General features: G+C 46.7%; 1 protein-coding gene across 1 annotated transcript; it reads right to left on the bottom strand.

Annotated features, from left to right (window-relative positions):
• Positions 1-781: 781 nt before the first annotated feature.
• On the bottom strand, positions 782-5,467 carry LOC119310076 (transcription termination factor MTERF2, chloroplastic-like). Its single transcript, XM_037585924.1, has 8 exons — positions 4,919-5,467; positions 4,406-4,543; positions 4,050-4,295; positions 3,812-3,925; positions 3,507-3,689; positions 2,848-3,065; positions 1,813-2,289; positions 782-1,532 (listed from the first exon to the last, which is right to left on the bottom strand). Exons 1-7 carry the CDS (start codon positions 5,465-5,467, stop codon positions 1,980-1,982), a joined length of 1,758 nt encoding a protein of 585 aa, XP_037441821.1. The 3' UTR covers positions 782-1,532; positions 1,813-1,979.
• Positions 5,468-15,677: the final 10,210 nt, after the last annotated feature.

The raw sequence follows: 15,677 nt of genomic DNA, 5'->3' as shown, positions 1-15,677 counted from the left end.
AGGTCATGGTATTATAGTTACCCTGTGCATTTCTTTCCATTTACCATATTTTAGACGATCAACTTGTGGTTATCTTATGCTCACCACAAGAAAGCACGGCATGTTTTTCAGGATACACCGTTGGCAGGTCGAATGAAGCTGCTATGTCCAACAAGATCAAGGTGCCTTGCATGGTATCCGGAAGTAGGCCTCTAACAATGCAACAGGAGGAGATAGTCAGGGAGAAAGTCGGGGCGATTGGATCTGAATTCCCTGTGTTTGTGAACGTGATGACGGCACGCAGCGTCTCCGGGCAAGTAAAGGCGCCGGTGAGTTCAAACACCACTTGTTGCTGCATTAACCACCGGCCCAGCCGGCTTGACTGACGCGCTCTTTTCCGAAATTGGTTGAAATTATAAAACTTTGACTTAGGACAAATGGTAGAAGTACAATTAAACTTTGACTTAGGACAAATGGTAGAAGTACAATTATTCGTGGACGGGGGGAGTCTGTACAGCATTGTGTTGGTGTTCCCTACTTGCACGTGTTGCTGCTTCAACTGTCCAATGTCAGGGACCGGCTGCTATGAATTTCTTTCAGGATCATGCATAGCAGTGGTGCTCATCTCAGCTGCATATATTAATTATGGCAAATTTTAACATGCTCCCTCTTACCCTGTATTTTTACATGTGAGGTAAGAAGGGTAAGAATAAATCAGACCACTAATTAATGAGATCGGCGGCCCAGATCTAAATATACATACTTTTACCTCTCACGCGAAAAGAGGAGGTAAGAGGGAGCATGTTAAAACTGCTCATTAATTATATATACTCAACGAAAGTTTGGTGATGCACAAGCTATGATAACTAATACATATCCGTTTGAGCGACAATTAATATGGTACGGAGTACAGCAAGCAAAAACTCAGTGAAATCTAATCTACAGCACTTACCTATAACAAAATCCAATTACAGTGCACGCTCATGTATACAGCAAGTACAAAAGGGTGACACTGATTTTTCTTTTAAAGGCATCCTCAGGGTAATCGACCTCGCAATCTTCGCCTCTTCTGGCTTCTTACGCCTCGAAGAGGAGCGCGTATCAATCCAATGCAGCAACAGAGCGGTGTTCCTGCTCCTGTCGGTTGGAGCAGCACCGGATGTGAGAAGCTTCTTCTCCCCAAGGACTCTCCCCGTGCCAAAACACATAGCAGCAGGCAGTTTCAAGCACAATGGAAGTTGGGCTTTGCTGTTGACGCGGGCGCTCTTAGCTTGCTGATACATGGAGGTGCAGCTTCACATATGCACAGAAACAGACAAAGAATGGGGATCAGCTCTCAGAGGTAATATTTCTGCAGTTGGTCTCTGTCGTCAATGGTCTCGAGGGTTGGCCTCCAGTTCCTCAATCTGGTCTCAAGGGGATATCTCAACGGACTAGGTCTGAAAATTGCCGTGGCCATCCAATAATCCGTGCTGGTACTCAACTATTCATGCAAAGTTAGAGAGCATACTTATTCTTTTTTCAGTTGCAATCCAGATTTTATCATATAAGACCTGAAAAACAACATGCCGAAACAAATTAACATACACGCATAATAGGTATTTGCCCCTGATATGTAAATATGAAGCCAGAAGAACACTGGAAACCAGTATCTAAATGCAGTTCACATATTGGGGCTCTACTGATATGCAAAGTCAGCCATGGGTACTACTGGAAACTTCTTTGCATAGTGAAAAATACAGGCGTTAGTCAACTCGATTGCAAAAGTAGTCTCCATTATGACAAACTGGTATTCTGATAATGAGTAAAGAAAAACACGAGCAATCCATGTACCTTCTGAATGTTGAAGACTCGACAAGTGGCTTCCCATCTGTAAAACAGCCTCCCCAGATCCAGATGGAATCATAAAGCTGTATAATCAGGCACAGGAACAGAGTCTGCTCATGATCGAAACCCAGAAATTAACCACCTTTGATTGATTGTGGAGAAAGTGTCACAGGTCATGTTTCTATTCCCAGGTACTCTTCAGCAAAAAGTTCATTGTTTTTGCCAAACATGTCAGTCAGACTGCAGTCTATATGTCTACTCTTGATTATCCAAAACCGTGGCTTTATCCTCCCCTCCAGAGAATAGCTGAAGTACCTTGGATATTCCACAACCGCTTTAAGTGGTTTCTTCATGGTTTGTAACAGAAAATCAAGCTTTGGTTTCAGAACATGCTCAATACTGTACCCCAGAAGTGGGGAGAATCTAGAGATCATTGAGCAGACATCTTTCTTAGACAAGCCCTTCCCCAGAAAGTAATTCATTCTGTAAACATCACAATTAACACTTACGAATTAAGACAATGTCTTAGCGTTACTAGTGAAAATCACATTATTAGACTTCAGGTAAGCAGCAAATAGGAAAACCAGCTATTGGCTACAATGACTTGAGATCATAAGCACAGTTGATCCTATCTTGTAACTGGACATATTTCAAATGCTTTACCCATAGTGACGTGTTGGTGGCGACTTACTTAGTCAGTAGTTCTGATAGTAGATCTTTACATGAGAAGTAGCGGGTTGCCAGAAACTTGGACACACTGTTTTACTTGGGCACAGTTTTTTAATTATTAGTTATGTCTCATGTGAAATTATGTGTTTATGTGCAAGGCTAATATGAAGCTCGGCGGAAATTAGGTGAAAACCATCCATAAAGGCCCTAACTAAATAAATATTGGGTGTAGGGTACCTGCCTGCCTAGTCTAACTACTCATAGCCAGATGAGAAGTGAGTTAACGTCATTTACAAGTTTACAAGAACAATACACTTATCAACTGCATTGACTAAGACTTTGCAGTAAAACCAAATGTCATTTTTGTCATACCTGGGGAGCAGTGTGCGATTTATGTCCAACAATAAAAGCTCTGGGTACTTCTTAATGATACGGGGAAGGTGACGCTCGGAAATACCAAAGTCAATAAGAAAGTCGATTTTCTTTTTGAGGGTATTCTCCAAATCTGAAGCAAAAATTTCTGGAGAACGACAGACAATCTTTCCCACTGCTTTCTTATCGAAACCCATATCTTTGAAAAAGGAAACAATCTGGGACACAAGGCAGGACGATTAGTACCAAGATAGCCAGTTACTAGAAGATAAAATACAACTCAAGATCATCCCCAAATATGGATCACAATGTAACTAAAAGACTTGCTCCGTGTAACAACTACATACTGACAGGAAAGTATGCTATGAACCTATATCAACCATTTTGGACAAGAGGTTGGCCACACATTCATGCCTCCTAAATTGTAATCCTAGGAATTTTTATTTGAAATAACTAGGCAACAATATAAAATTGCAAAACTCAAAACATAATGATGAACTATTATTGATGTCAATTTAATGTAGCATGTACGATACTGAATATCTACTAACAATAGATTATTGTTTGCCAAAAGAAGAAAAAGAGCTAAAGCTAAGTAAAGAAGCTTTTCCACTACCAATGGAGTTTTTATGAAAAGCAAAGCAAACAAATATACATACCTGCAAAAACTCATTAGGTTTTCTCAGCAGCAACTGTGGACTTGATGTAAGAACAGGCACTAACATTTTCTTACTGATGCCCAGATCATCAAACAGCACCAGAATTGAGTTCATTCTTGTTGTTGAACAACCCAGAATGTGAGGCCAACTTTTGACAGCGGTACCAAGAAATGCACTGGAAATCTGAAAGCAAGAACCTGATTTACGAACATTATCGTATCCAATTATGATAGACTACTAACAAACACAACATATAACAGATATCTTAAGCCATGTTGGCGTAGTATGATTTTTCCCCCAGTTACCTTTCTTCTGTTGAAGAACAAAAGCGTCTGCTTGTAGTTTTCTATCACACTTGCTGAAAGAATCCATGGATACTTCAACAACATCCGACCAATATATTCTTGTTCTATGCCAGCCTAGGAAAAAAAAAAGAATAATATGACTCTACTGCACTTGTTGTCTAGAGAGAGAAAAAATGCAGGTTCCAAAATCGTTCACAAACATAAGGGTTCAGTTGAGAATCATGTACTTTTAGCGTACCTTCTCCCATGCATGAATCCTTGGCTTGATATCCTTTTCGACATCAGAAAGAATAATAGGAGGAAATGCCAGCAGAACTGATGGAATCCTCGGCTTGGGAACTCCAACGTGTTCAAGGAAATCAATTAATGCCTTAAGATGTTTGTCCTCTGAGCAGAGAAGAAGCATTGGAAATGATTCGATGAGATAGGGAAATGACACATCCCCATGTGCCAACATGCTCAGACCACCATGTCTGGCCTCCATCTGCAGTTATATGATCCGAGACAGATTAAATTTGAGATATTTGACGCCATGAAACTTTTATGAGGAAACAGTGATATGCTTTTACCAATAATTGGGACTGTGAAACTTACCTTTTCGAAAAATGACAGCGTACTCTGGAGTGCCTCATCTGCGGGTATTGAAAAGTGCGCCATCATGCGCTTAGCATTCCATCCGATTAGAGTTTCATAGCCACTGCTTGAAAACAGCATTTCCTTGAAGAACTTAACCTATGCACGAATAAAAACCATAAGTAACGAATGCTGCAACCTACTACCGAACATAAGATAGTAACAAACAGTCATAATCCATACTGTCAGGATATCAGAGATGCGAGTCAACGAAAATTTGCTACACATTTTCTAATCTGACTAGCAGTAAATGGTTCCATAAAATGGCTTGGCATTTTACAGGACAGACTGAAGCAATGGTGATTGATCCACCGGATTGTCGCAGGCCATGGCCACTTTCTGTTAGCCGCAGGCGGAAAATGCAGCGCAAACTGCAAGCTCTATTCTGTTGTACTAATACGGAGGCGATGTCCTAGATTGGGCAGCTTCCAAGATGGAACTTTGACTACATGAGCGTAGGCCATGGCCACTCACCCTGCGGATGAGCACCGGGAGACCCTCGGCGGCGACGTAGGGCGCGATGAGCTTGGCGGAGGAGAGGCGCACGCCGAGGCTCTCGACGAGCGGGACGACGGCGCCGTCGCGCCGGCTCCGCCCCATGAAGTACACCTTCCTGCCGAACCCGAGCGCGCCCATCTCGGCGCCGGCGCGCGCGCCCGCCCCGGCGCTCCAGGACGCCCAGAGCCCGAGCTCGTCGAGCTCCCTGACGCCGTCGGCCAGCATGGCGGCGTACCCCGGCGCGCGCGCCGCGATGGCGGCCGCGTCCTCCGGCGACGCGCCGTTGTCCCGCAGCAGTTCCGCCACCGCCGCCTCCGCCTCGCGCGGGTCGCCGCGGGCGGACGAGAGGGAGCTCGCGGCGTGGGCTGCGGCCGGAGTGGTGGTGGTGACGGGGCGGCGGCGCGGGAGCCGGAGGCCGAGACGGAGAGGCGGGCGGGGCGGGCGCCCGCGGGGTGGAGGGGCCGTGGTGTAGGGGGGCGGGGGGGAGAGGAGCGCGGGAGTGGCAGCGAAGGTGGCCATGGCCATGGCGGAGGCGGAGCTGTTTGGCTTCAGAATTATCTTCTCTGCCTCCTCCGAAGCCTGAACTTGAGGTTGAGGGAACACATTTCAGACGATTTTTTTCCCAGTAATTTCAGACGAATTTCAAGATTCAGACAAATTTGCAGAATTTCATGAAGATGGGGTCTAGAAAATTTTGCATTTCATGACATTCTTATTCTGAGTTTTTTTAAAAAAAAAAATTGTACACACAGGCACTTCACATTCTTAAAAATTCACAATAACAACAAAAATTCACAAAAAAGACTATGATTGTGCATTCTCAAGATTTGTCGAGCACCTGGAACAATTCAGACAATAATATGATTAAATCGTGTTCAGAGAAAAACAAATGTTGCAGTTACGCATGAATGTTTGTATCTTATTTTGTGCAGGATATACTTGATTGCAAGTTTTGCATGAATTTCTCGCAGGTTAGCCATGTTATATACATTAAATATTATCATGCACATATACGATGTTTTGATTAATTTATAAGATGCTGAAATAGGTAAGCCGTAGGCTGTAACACTCACGGTTGTGTGTACCAAATCGACTCCTTTTTGTTCTTCTTCCATTTGCGGGATCTTATGGCATCTTCAAGGGCATGCATATGAAGTTATTAGCTATCTATATTTTGACATGTCGACCACCATTTGCCCGCCTCTTTCCCCCGAAATTTTCAAACAGACTCAATTGACACAAAACTTAAAGATAGCACATTCGTATGACAGAAATCAAACATAATTAAACATACGGCATAGTTGAAACATAAACTAAACCTTACCTAACGGCTATTGAACGGCCGCCCGAAGTTATCGTGCAACTCAAAGGTGGTCGGGCGGCCACCGTCGGCATCATCTTCGTCCGAGGAGGACCTACCCAGTCGTCATTGTGGTCACGTCGACATCTCCAACTGGTTGTCATTGTGCGTCCACTGAGAAGGGCTTTGGCCTTCACGGCGCTCTCTTTCGCTTGTTGCCCGTGTCGCGTTTCGAGCCCCTGAAACCCTTCTTCGGCGTGGTTTCATTGAGTAACCGGTGGCGGTGGGCGACACTTTCCTTCGTGCTTGGGACAAGGTGAGGGGCCATTTGACCGCGATGTTCTTGTTTCGGAGGACCTCTAGCGCCAAAACTTGATCGCGCAAGGAGGACGTCGTGCAGCGAGACAAGGAGGGTGTGTCGCGACATCCGTCGGGGACCGCCATCGCAAGGCGGGGCGGAGGCTCAGATGACAATCAGCGGTTTGCGTCTGTCACCGACCACTTTAGCGCCTCCTGGAGCACCCCGTCGAGTGGCCCAGAGCCTGGCTCGCTGGAAACGCTCGAATCGACCATTTCCTTGAGTCGGGCACAAAAGTGGGCCACGACGTACGCCGCTGTGCAGGGGGGATCGAGCATAGACTAATGTCTACTACGCAACTTTATTCTTGTAGACTCGTGTTGGCCCTCCAAGCGCAGAGTTTTGTAGAATAGTGGCAATTTTCCCTCAAGTGGATGACCTAAGGTTTATCAATCTGTGGGAGGCGTAGAATGAAGATAGTCTCTCTCAAGCAACCCTGCAATCAAATACAAGAAATCTCTTGTGTCCCCAATACACCCAATACAATGGCAAATTGTATAGGTGCACTAGTTCGGCGAAGAGATAGTGATAAAAGTGTAGTATGGATAGTAGATATGAGTTTCTATAGTGCGAACAATAAAAAACAGCAAGGTAGTAAATAATAAAACGGAGCACAAACGGTATTGCAATGATGGAAAATGAGGCCTAGCGTGCATACTTTCACTATTGCAATCTCTCAACAATGCTAACATAGTTGGATCATATGATTATCCCTCAAAGTGCAATAAAGAATCACTCCCGAGTTCCTATTAGCAGAGAACAAAAAGGTAGAAATTGTTTGTAGGGTACGAAACCACCTCAAAACTATTCTTTCCGATCAATCTATCCTAGAGTTCATACTAAAATAACACAAAGCTATTCTTTCTGATCAATCTATCCTATAGTTCGTACTAAAATAACACAAAGCTATTCTTTCCGATCAATCTAACCAAGAGTCCGTACTAAAATAACACTATATGACACACATCAACCAACTCTAATGTCACCTAGATACTTCAATGTCACCACAAGTATCTGTGAGTTAATTCTACGATATGCATCAAGCAACTTCATGATCATAATATTCAATCCACACAAAGAACTACAAGGGGACCCAAAAGTTTCTATCGGAGAAAAGATATTAAAAACGTGCATCAACCCCTATGCATAGATACCCCAATGTCACCTCGGGAATCCGCAAGTTGAGTGCCATAACATACATCAAGTGAATCAATATGATACCCCATTGTCACCTCAAGTATTCATACCGCAAGACATAAATCGTGTGTTCTCAGATCTGAACATTCAATCTGACAAGACAAAACTTCAAAGGGTAAAGATTCAATTCATCACAACAAAAGTAGAGAGGGGAGAAACATCATATGATCCATCTATGTTAACAGAGCGCATGATATATCAAGATCGTGACATCTCAAGATCACGAGAGAGAGAGAGACAGATTAAACACATAGCTACTTGTACAAACCCTCAGCCCCGAGGATGGACTACTCCTTCCTCATCATGGTGGCCGTCGGGATGATGAAGATGGTCACCGGTGATGATGTCCCCCTCCGACAGGGTGCCAGAATAGGCTCCCGATTGATTTTCGGTGGCTACAGAGGTTTGCGATGGTGGAACTTCTGATCTAGGTTCTCCCCAAGGGTTTTGGGAATATTTGAGAATTTATAGGGCGAAGAGGGGGTGCGGGAGGCCATCGAGGTAGGCACAACCCACCAGGGCCCGCTTGGGGGCCAGGCGCACCCTGGTGGGTTGCGCCCTCTCGGGGCACCCCCCAGGTGCTGCTCTGGCCCATTGGTAGTCTTCTAGTCCATAAAAAATCCACAAAAAGTTTCGCGGTGTTTGGACTCCGTTTGATATTGATGTCCCGCGATGTAAAAAACAAGCAAAAAATAGCAATTGGCACTGGGCACTGGGTCTATAGGTTAGTCCCAAAAAATGATATAAAGTTGCTATAAAACGATTGTAAAACATACAAGATGATAATATAACAGCATGAATACTTCATAAATTATAGATACGTTGGAGACGTATCACGTAGACGGATGCAGAAGGAAATTGATGGAGGTGGGATGGTGCGAAATCTAGGCTCACCCCCCATTTACTCGGTCACCTCTCGGAGTCGGCGGCGTTGGCGACTCATATCTACGCAAGCGACGGCGACATAACTCTTCGGCAGCATGAGCTGCTTCTCCGCTTCTTCTTAGACTCTGTATGGCCATCCTCGTCTAGCCATGGCCTCCCCACCATCCTATTCGTCGGTTTGGAAGCTGCTAAGCAACATACATCCCCTTCCTTTGTTAGGTCATTTATTAGGACGGTGTAGGATTAATTGCACCATTGTTGACCGCACTATCGATGTCGCCTAGGTTATGGAAGAAAGGATGAAACTGGTAGTTCTGGCAGCAGCACTGATAGTGGTGATTCAGGCCTAGATCATGTTGGTTCACAAGAGAGTTGTTCGTCGGAGTGACAAGCCTGTCATCCGCTATGGTCCAATGTTAATCCGAAATCAGGAGAGAATAGCGAATCTAAACTACATCTGCTGCAACGACACAGAGGCTCTATGGATGCTTTGAATGAAAAGAGCACCTTTCGCTACGCTTGTGCAGATGTTCAGGAGTAGGGGCTGCTAGAAGATAGCATTCACACCATTGTGGAAGAGCAAGTTCCTCCATGTTGTAGGTCATTGTCGGTGCCAAAACCGGCAGATCTCGGGTAGGGGGGCCCAAGTTGTGCATCTGAAGATCAATGGTAACAATGGATAAGGGACACAATGTTTACCCAGGTTTGGTCCCTCTTAATGGAGGTAAAACCCTACTCCTGCTAGATTATATTCATGGGTATAGGCGTTACAAGAGTTGATCTACCACGAGATCGATTCGGCTAACCCTAGTTGGCTAGCCTAACAATGTTATGATCCTGCCTCTGTTCTAACCCTCCGATTTATATAGACACCGGAGGGGCTTAGGGTTTGTAAAAAGTCGGTTTTTACAGAAAGGAATAATATATCCGGACATATATACTTGCCATCCACGCATGTGAGAGTCCCCACCGGATATGGGAGAGGATCTTTGGTCTTGTATCCTGACGGCCCATCAGTCCGTCCCACATCAGTAGACCGGACGCCCGAGGACCCCCTAATCCAGGACTCCCATAGTAGCCCCTGAACCAGTCTTCAATGTTGATATGTTCGGTGCTTCAAATTGTCTTCGGCATTGCAAGGGGGGTTCCTCAAAGAATACACACCGGCTTCCCTCTGTAAAAAGAATTGTATCCGGCTTTTCACAACAAACACGACCTCAGCCACGAAGGCAGGATATGTATAAAAAAGGAGAACGGTGTCTTTTACTGACAACTTTTCCAGCGAAGCGTTAGACTTGACCTTTCGGCATTTCGAACCGTTTTCACACCCCGTGTTATGTGTTTTGAGGCTACACCTCATTGGCATGTCTTGTCAAAAACAGAAATCGTGCCTACTAAATACGGGATTGCATATCAATGATATTTGGGTAATCCAACCGCCTGTGGCGCATACCCACATTTGGAACAGACGAGGTTTTAAGGCTAGGGAGGCGAGCGCTTGGCATTCACGGCTTATATAAATGGGGTAAGATTCATCTTTCCATCCCACGCCTTCTTCCTTCCTTTACCTCCCTATCTCCGAGCTCTAGCGCCCGACCCTCGCAACCTCCCACCACCATCAACCTCTCCAATCATATCTGGATCCTTCCCTGCCAGCACCAACCTCTCCACATGTGGGAGTTTAATCCGGAAGGGCTGCGGACCCTGCAGCGATTCTTTGGCACGACGCACGAAGATATCTGGAGGCTGCTATTCAAGGCCCGGAAGCAGAAGTCATGGCCGGAGATGACTGGCGAAATTGGCCTCGACTGCCCCCACCCGGCTACTCCGGTAAGTTTTTAGTTTCCGTACATAGCTTAGTTCAGAAATCACAAGGGTGTATTGAGACTCTCATGTTTGAAACAGGGCTGGACAAAGGAGGCGGAGCGGATCAAGTGTCCGGCTCCGCTACCCGAGAGCCCTGCTGATCCTTTGCTGACGAGGATGCTGGTTTTGGCGCCGTACTAGGCGCCGAAAAAGAAGACCAAGAAGAAGGGCAAGGAGGCCAAAGATGGCCCCGCTGAAAAGGCCCCTCGGACACTATGTCCGGGGAATCCGAAGCCCTCTCCTCCCATGAGGGAGATGAAGACGAAAAGGAAGATCAAGAAGAGAACAACTCTCCCCCTAAGGGAAGGAGGAAGAAAATGGTGGCTTCCGCAGACCCAGAAGCGGAGGCGTCAAAAAGGGGGAGAGTATCTCTCACGGACGACTCAGATTCGGATGTCGAAGTCATCCCCGAACACCGCCCCAGGTCGAAGCACCCAGCCGAATCATGAGTATCTTTAGATACCTTACATACATCAGCGCTTACAGTTTTTAAACATATTGCATTGTGTGTTTCAGCCCGGCCCGCGATCTCCCTCAAATATCGTCTATGGGAAATTCGTTGGAGCCAGGGATGGTGGAGAGCGAGATGCCTCTGCGGGCTTCCCCGCCTATCACTCTAGACGACACCGAAGTCGTGTCCCGAAGAGCCTCTCCAGGTCATGAAGAGGTGCATGAGGCCGCCAGGACGGCACCAGAGGGTAATACCTCAATTGTCGAAGACATGGGGGGGCAACCCCCATGGAGACTGAGGATGGGGCCATGACCAATCCATCCCCCAGCCGCACGTTGTTCTGGAAACCCATACGGTTCCGGAATCCAACAAGCGCCCCCCTTTGAATGAGGGGGGAGCGTCGACTCCACCGGCGACCTCCATGAACCCGGAAGCGCCCGATAATTTGACGCAAGCGCTTCGTCGTGGAGGAGCACCGCACCATTATGGGTGTGGTGGCTGAGAAGATTCAGTCCGCCAAAAGCGGGCTGACCGAAGCTCTTACTAGTCTGTTAACGGGTTTTGAGGTATGCAATGTAATTTTCTAACCGATTTCAATAAAGAGATATACCTGTGTGTAGATAGTAGCCCATGAGACTCTGTCCGGTTTCGAACAAGCCGGGCAGAGGATCACATAGTTTTTGGGAGAGGTGACATTCTATTGTACAATAGGCTTCCCTGCTTGCGGTGAGCGCCCAGTTCACCGAAGTTTCCGAACTCACTCGGAAGCTGCGGCTGGCTGATGAAGAGGTTTTCCACATTAACAAGCGGTTTGAGGAGACGCAAGGTATGCGTACATTGAATATAAGTCCCCAAGCGTATATATTTTGATCATTTTGATGACGGACTAAGAAATGTTTTAACTGTGCTTGCAGTTGGCACCGATGAGGTCGAGTCCCTCAAAAGCGCCCTTGCCGAGGCCAAGAAGGAGGCAGATGCGAGCAAGGCGGCCGTAGACAAGGCGGCTGAAAGCTTAGAGGAGGAGAAGACCACCCGCCAACAACATGAGGCATGGGTGGGTGAGGTTGAAAAAGAGCTCAAGGACGCCATTGCTAGATGCGAGTCCTTGGAGAAGACGAGCTCGGAACAGGCCTCCGAGCTCGCCAAAGCCCGTGAGAGCCTAGAGAAAGCCCGGGCCAATGCCCAGGATGCTCGCCAGGAGATCCAGGAGGCGAGGCGTATTGCGGCAGGTAAGGCCTTCATTATGCAGAGTAGGTATACCAGTAGAAGATATATTTTACTAACCCGAGTTCGGAGTTCTCCAGGCACCTTTGCCGACCTGCCAAGAAGCATTGCAGACGCCACCGCATTCTTCCGAGCCGAAGAGGGTAGCTCCACGGAAAAATTGTTCGGGTCGCAGTACCTAGCGCCGGAGCTTCCGGTGTCCCTGAGTGACCAGATGAAGCAGTTGTCCGAGCTGCATAAGGTGGCTGGCCTGGCCATGAAGGACGTGACAGTCCGTCTGAGGCCGGCCGAAGCTGTACCCAGTAGCCACTTCAGGCTCATGAAGAAGCTGGTGGAGGCGCTCCCTCGGATTAATGTCCTTAAGCGGCCATCCTGTATTTAGGGTGCTCGGATGGCCTTTGCCCGCGTGAAGGTTCAGTGGGCGAAGATGAAAGCCACCGAGGTTGGCACCGCAGGGCCATCTAAGGGCAAGGAGCATCGTCGGCCAGAGATGTACTTCGACGAGGTCCTCGAGGGAGCCCGTATTGTAGAGGGCCAGTGCTCTAAGGACATAATTTTGAGTAGTTGTGTCCAGTTTGTAAGAGCTATGTGATGAACTCGTAATGCGTGATAAGTATAATTGTGCTTTATTATCAGTTTATTATCCTATTAGCTTTTTATATGTCCGAAAGTTTACCAGTCGTCGGCTTCTGCCCCCACGTAGATGCTATAGGGGTGTTGAGGACCGCATAATTGCACTTTATCCAATGTCTTGGTCCAATGTAGGAGGCGTTTTTGTGAGGTGAACCAAGCAATTAGACTATGCGGTTTTAGTACTTTAATTTTAGCCATAAGAGTCCATTGGTGGCGCTAAGTACTTAGCCTCTCGTTGCATGATCGGTAATCCGGAGTGCGGTGCCTTTGCAACGTGGTTGTTCAAAAACCCAGCCCCTCGTATAACATGGCATAAATCACGAGTGATTTGTAGTATAACACTAAGTCACCCGATAGCTGATCCGCTCTTGCTTATCATGACAGTCAGTTTTCGGCTTTCTCTACTGAGGTACTTGACCGGACGAACCGGAAATACAATCACAGCAGTTCTCCCTTTACTACCTTAGCCAAACTTGCGAAACGTAAGGTGGCAAACATAGACCAAAGACATGATTCAAAGCAGATGCATATAATGCAATATCAGGTACGCCAAAGAGTTCCTTGTGGGAGTTCGGACTTCAGAATTAGGGCCGACGACAGCCCCTTGTATGAAGACCGTGTGAAGTCATTGATGCCCGTCGACCATAAGGGGGAGCGCATATAACAGGTAGAAAATCCAAAGAAACCAACCAAGATGGTGATAAGCATCTGTGCCCTTCATATCTTTATTGATATGTCGACTACAGGCAATGTCGTTCAATGTGAGGGTCATGTTACATGCCCGGAGAAAAAAAGGAAAAGATTTTACATAAGGGAAAGTCTATCACAGGGCCTAAACAACCACAGTTTGGTAAAGAAACTCCAATGATACCCTGCCGCACGTCTGCGCCTTTCCTCCTTAGTAGTTGGTCCTTTGAGAGGATCGTTGGATGGTTGGGATATACTGGCCTTAAAGGGATATCCTACGACAACCATCTTGTAAGTAGGGCTCTTGATGAACCTGTGTTAAAAGAAAAAAGATATATGCGATCCAATTATGGTCAAGCTGTGTAATGGACCTATTCTGCAGTGTGCCTCCAACGCCGCCCAAGGTATTTTTAGTGCGTAGTTATGTACGCGTGGTACGTAAACCGCAGCCTAATGGGGCGGTCGGCGGAGGCCGAACTGCTAATCAATGTCCGGATCCGTTGATTTATCGTTGTTATAGTGCCATAATGGAGAAGAGGAGAGGAGGCTAGGGCAGGGCCGCGCGCCCCTCCCCCTAGTCCGAATAGGACAAGGAGAGGGGGGAGGCGCCCCCCTTTCCTTCCTCTCTCTTCCTCCTCTCCCCCTTCTCCTAATCCAACAAGGAAGGAGGGAGTCCTACTCCCGGTGGGAGTAGGACTCCCCTTGGCGCGCCTCCTCCCTGGCCGGCCGCCCCCTCCCCCCTTGCTCCTTTATATATGGGGGCAGGGGGCACCTCTAGAGAGAATAACAGATCATTGATCTCTTAGCCGTGTGCGGTGCCCCCCCCTCCACAATAGTCCTCCTTGATAATATTGTAGCGGTGCTTAGGAGAAGCCCTACGATGGTAGAACATCATCATCGTCACCACGCCGTCGTGCTGACCGAACTCTCCCTCGACACTCGGCTAGATTGGAGTTCGAGGGACGTCATCGAGCTGAACGTGTGCTAGAACTTGGAGGTGCCATGTTTTTGGTGCTTGATCGGTCGGGTCGTGAAGACGTACAACTACATCAACCGCGTTGTTCTAACGCTTCCTCTTTCGGTCTACGAGGGTACGTGGACAACACTCTCCCCTCTCGTTGCTATGCATCGCCATGATCTTGCGTGTGCATAGGAATTTTTTTGAAATTACTACGTTCCCCAACAGTGGTATCAGAGCCAGGTTTTATGCGTAGATGTTATATGCACGAGTAGAACACAAGTGAGTTGTGCGCGATACAAGTCATACTGCTTACCAGCATGTCATACTTTGGTTCGGCGGTATTGTTGGATGAAGCGGCCCGGACCGACATTACGCGTACGCTTACACGAGACTGGTTCTACCGACGTGCTTTGCACATAGGTGGCTGGCGGGTGTTAGTTTCTCCAACTTTAGTTGAACCGAGTGTGGCTACACCCAGTCCCTGAGAAGGTTAAAACATCACTAACTTGACAAACTATCATTGTGGTTTTGATGCGTAGGTAAGAACGGTTCTTACTCAGCCTGTAGCAGCCACGTAAAATGTCACATCCCTAGTTCTGGTATGCAGTAGGCTAGCCCTTCATGTGTGCATCATGTTTAACTTGCATTTAAACTTGAAATGGGGATTGACAAACCCTAGCACCAAAATTAAATCAAATAGGGTCAACCATAAAATCTTTTCAATAAACCCAAAATATCCCTAAGAAAAGTTCATGATTTCTGGTTAAGGTGGAAACCTCTACCAAAAATGATGAATATATTCTTAGATCATTTTTGGATTTTTGAATTAACTCATATTGTATTTGAGTTAGGGCATTTAAATCCTATAAATAATTTTAAATGCTCTAATAATTCTGAAACTGCTTGAGGGCTGTTGGGAATAATTTCACAAGTGCCCACAGTTATTTTCATCATTTTATCAAATGGTTTAGTATTTTACTAAATCAAAACAAAACAGAATAAATAGAAAACAGAAACAATTTAAATTAGAAAACAGAGAGAGAGAGAGAGTTACCTGGGCCGGCCTACCTATTCTGGCACTGTAGCGGCCCAGCCCACCGAGGGCAGAGCCGTCTTCTTCCTCCTGCCAGTAGGCAGAGGGGAAGCGTGGCGTGCGCGCGTGCGTTCCCGGCC

Source organism: Triticum dicoccoides, chromosome 5B (genome assembly GCF_002162155.2).
Source record: "Triticum dicoccoides isolate Atlit2015 ecotype Zavitan chromosome 5B, WEW_v2.0, whole genome shotgun sequence".
Classification (NCBI taxonomy): domain Eukaryota; kingdom Viridiplantae; phylum Streptophyta; class Magnoliopsida; order Poales; family Poaceae; genus Triticum; species Triticum dicoccoides.
The sequence above is the reverse complement of the archived record's forward strand: the minus strand, read 5'-3'. Positions and strand labels throughout refer to the sequence as shown.

Excerpts from the sequence above, each read along its gene's own strand:
- LOC119310076 (XM_037585924.1), bottom strand. The coding sequence starts at position 5,467 with ATGGCCATGGCCACCTTCGCTGCCACTCCCGCGCTCCTCTCCCCCCCG. Across the intron at positions 4,544-4,918 it reads TCCCGGTGCTCATCCGCAGG|GTTAAGTTCTTCAAGGAAAT; the intron begins GTGAGTGGCCAT and ends ATTCGTGCATAG. Across the intron at positions 2,290-2,847 it reads AATCGCACACTGCTCCCCAG|AATGAATTACTTTCTGGGGA; the intron begins GTATGACAAAAA and ends TGATGTTTACAG.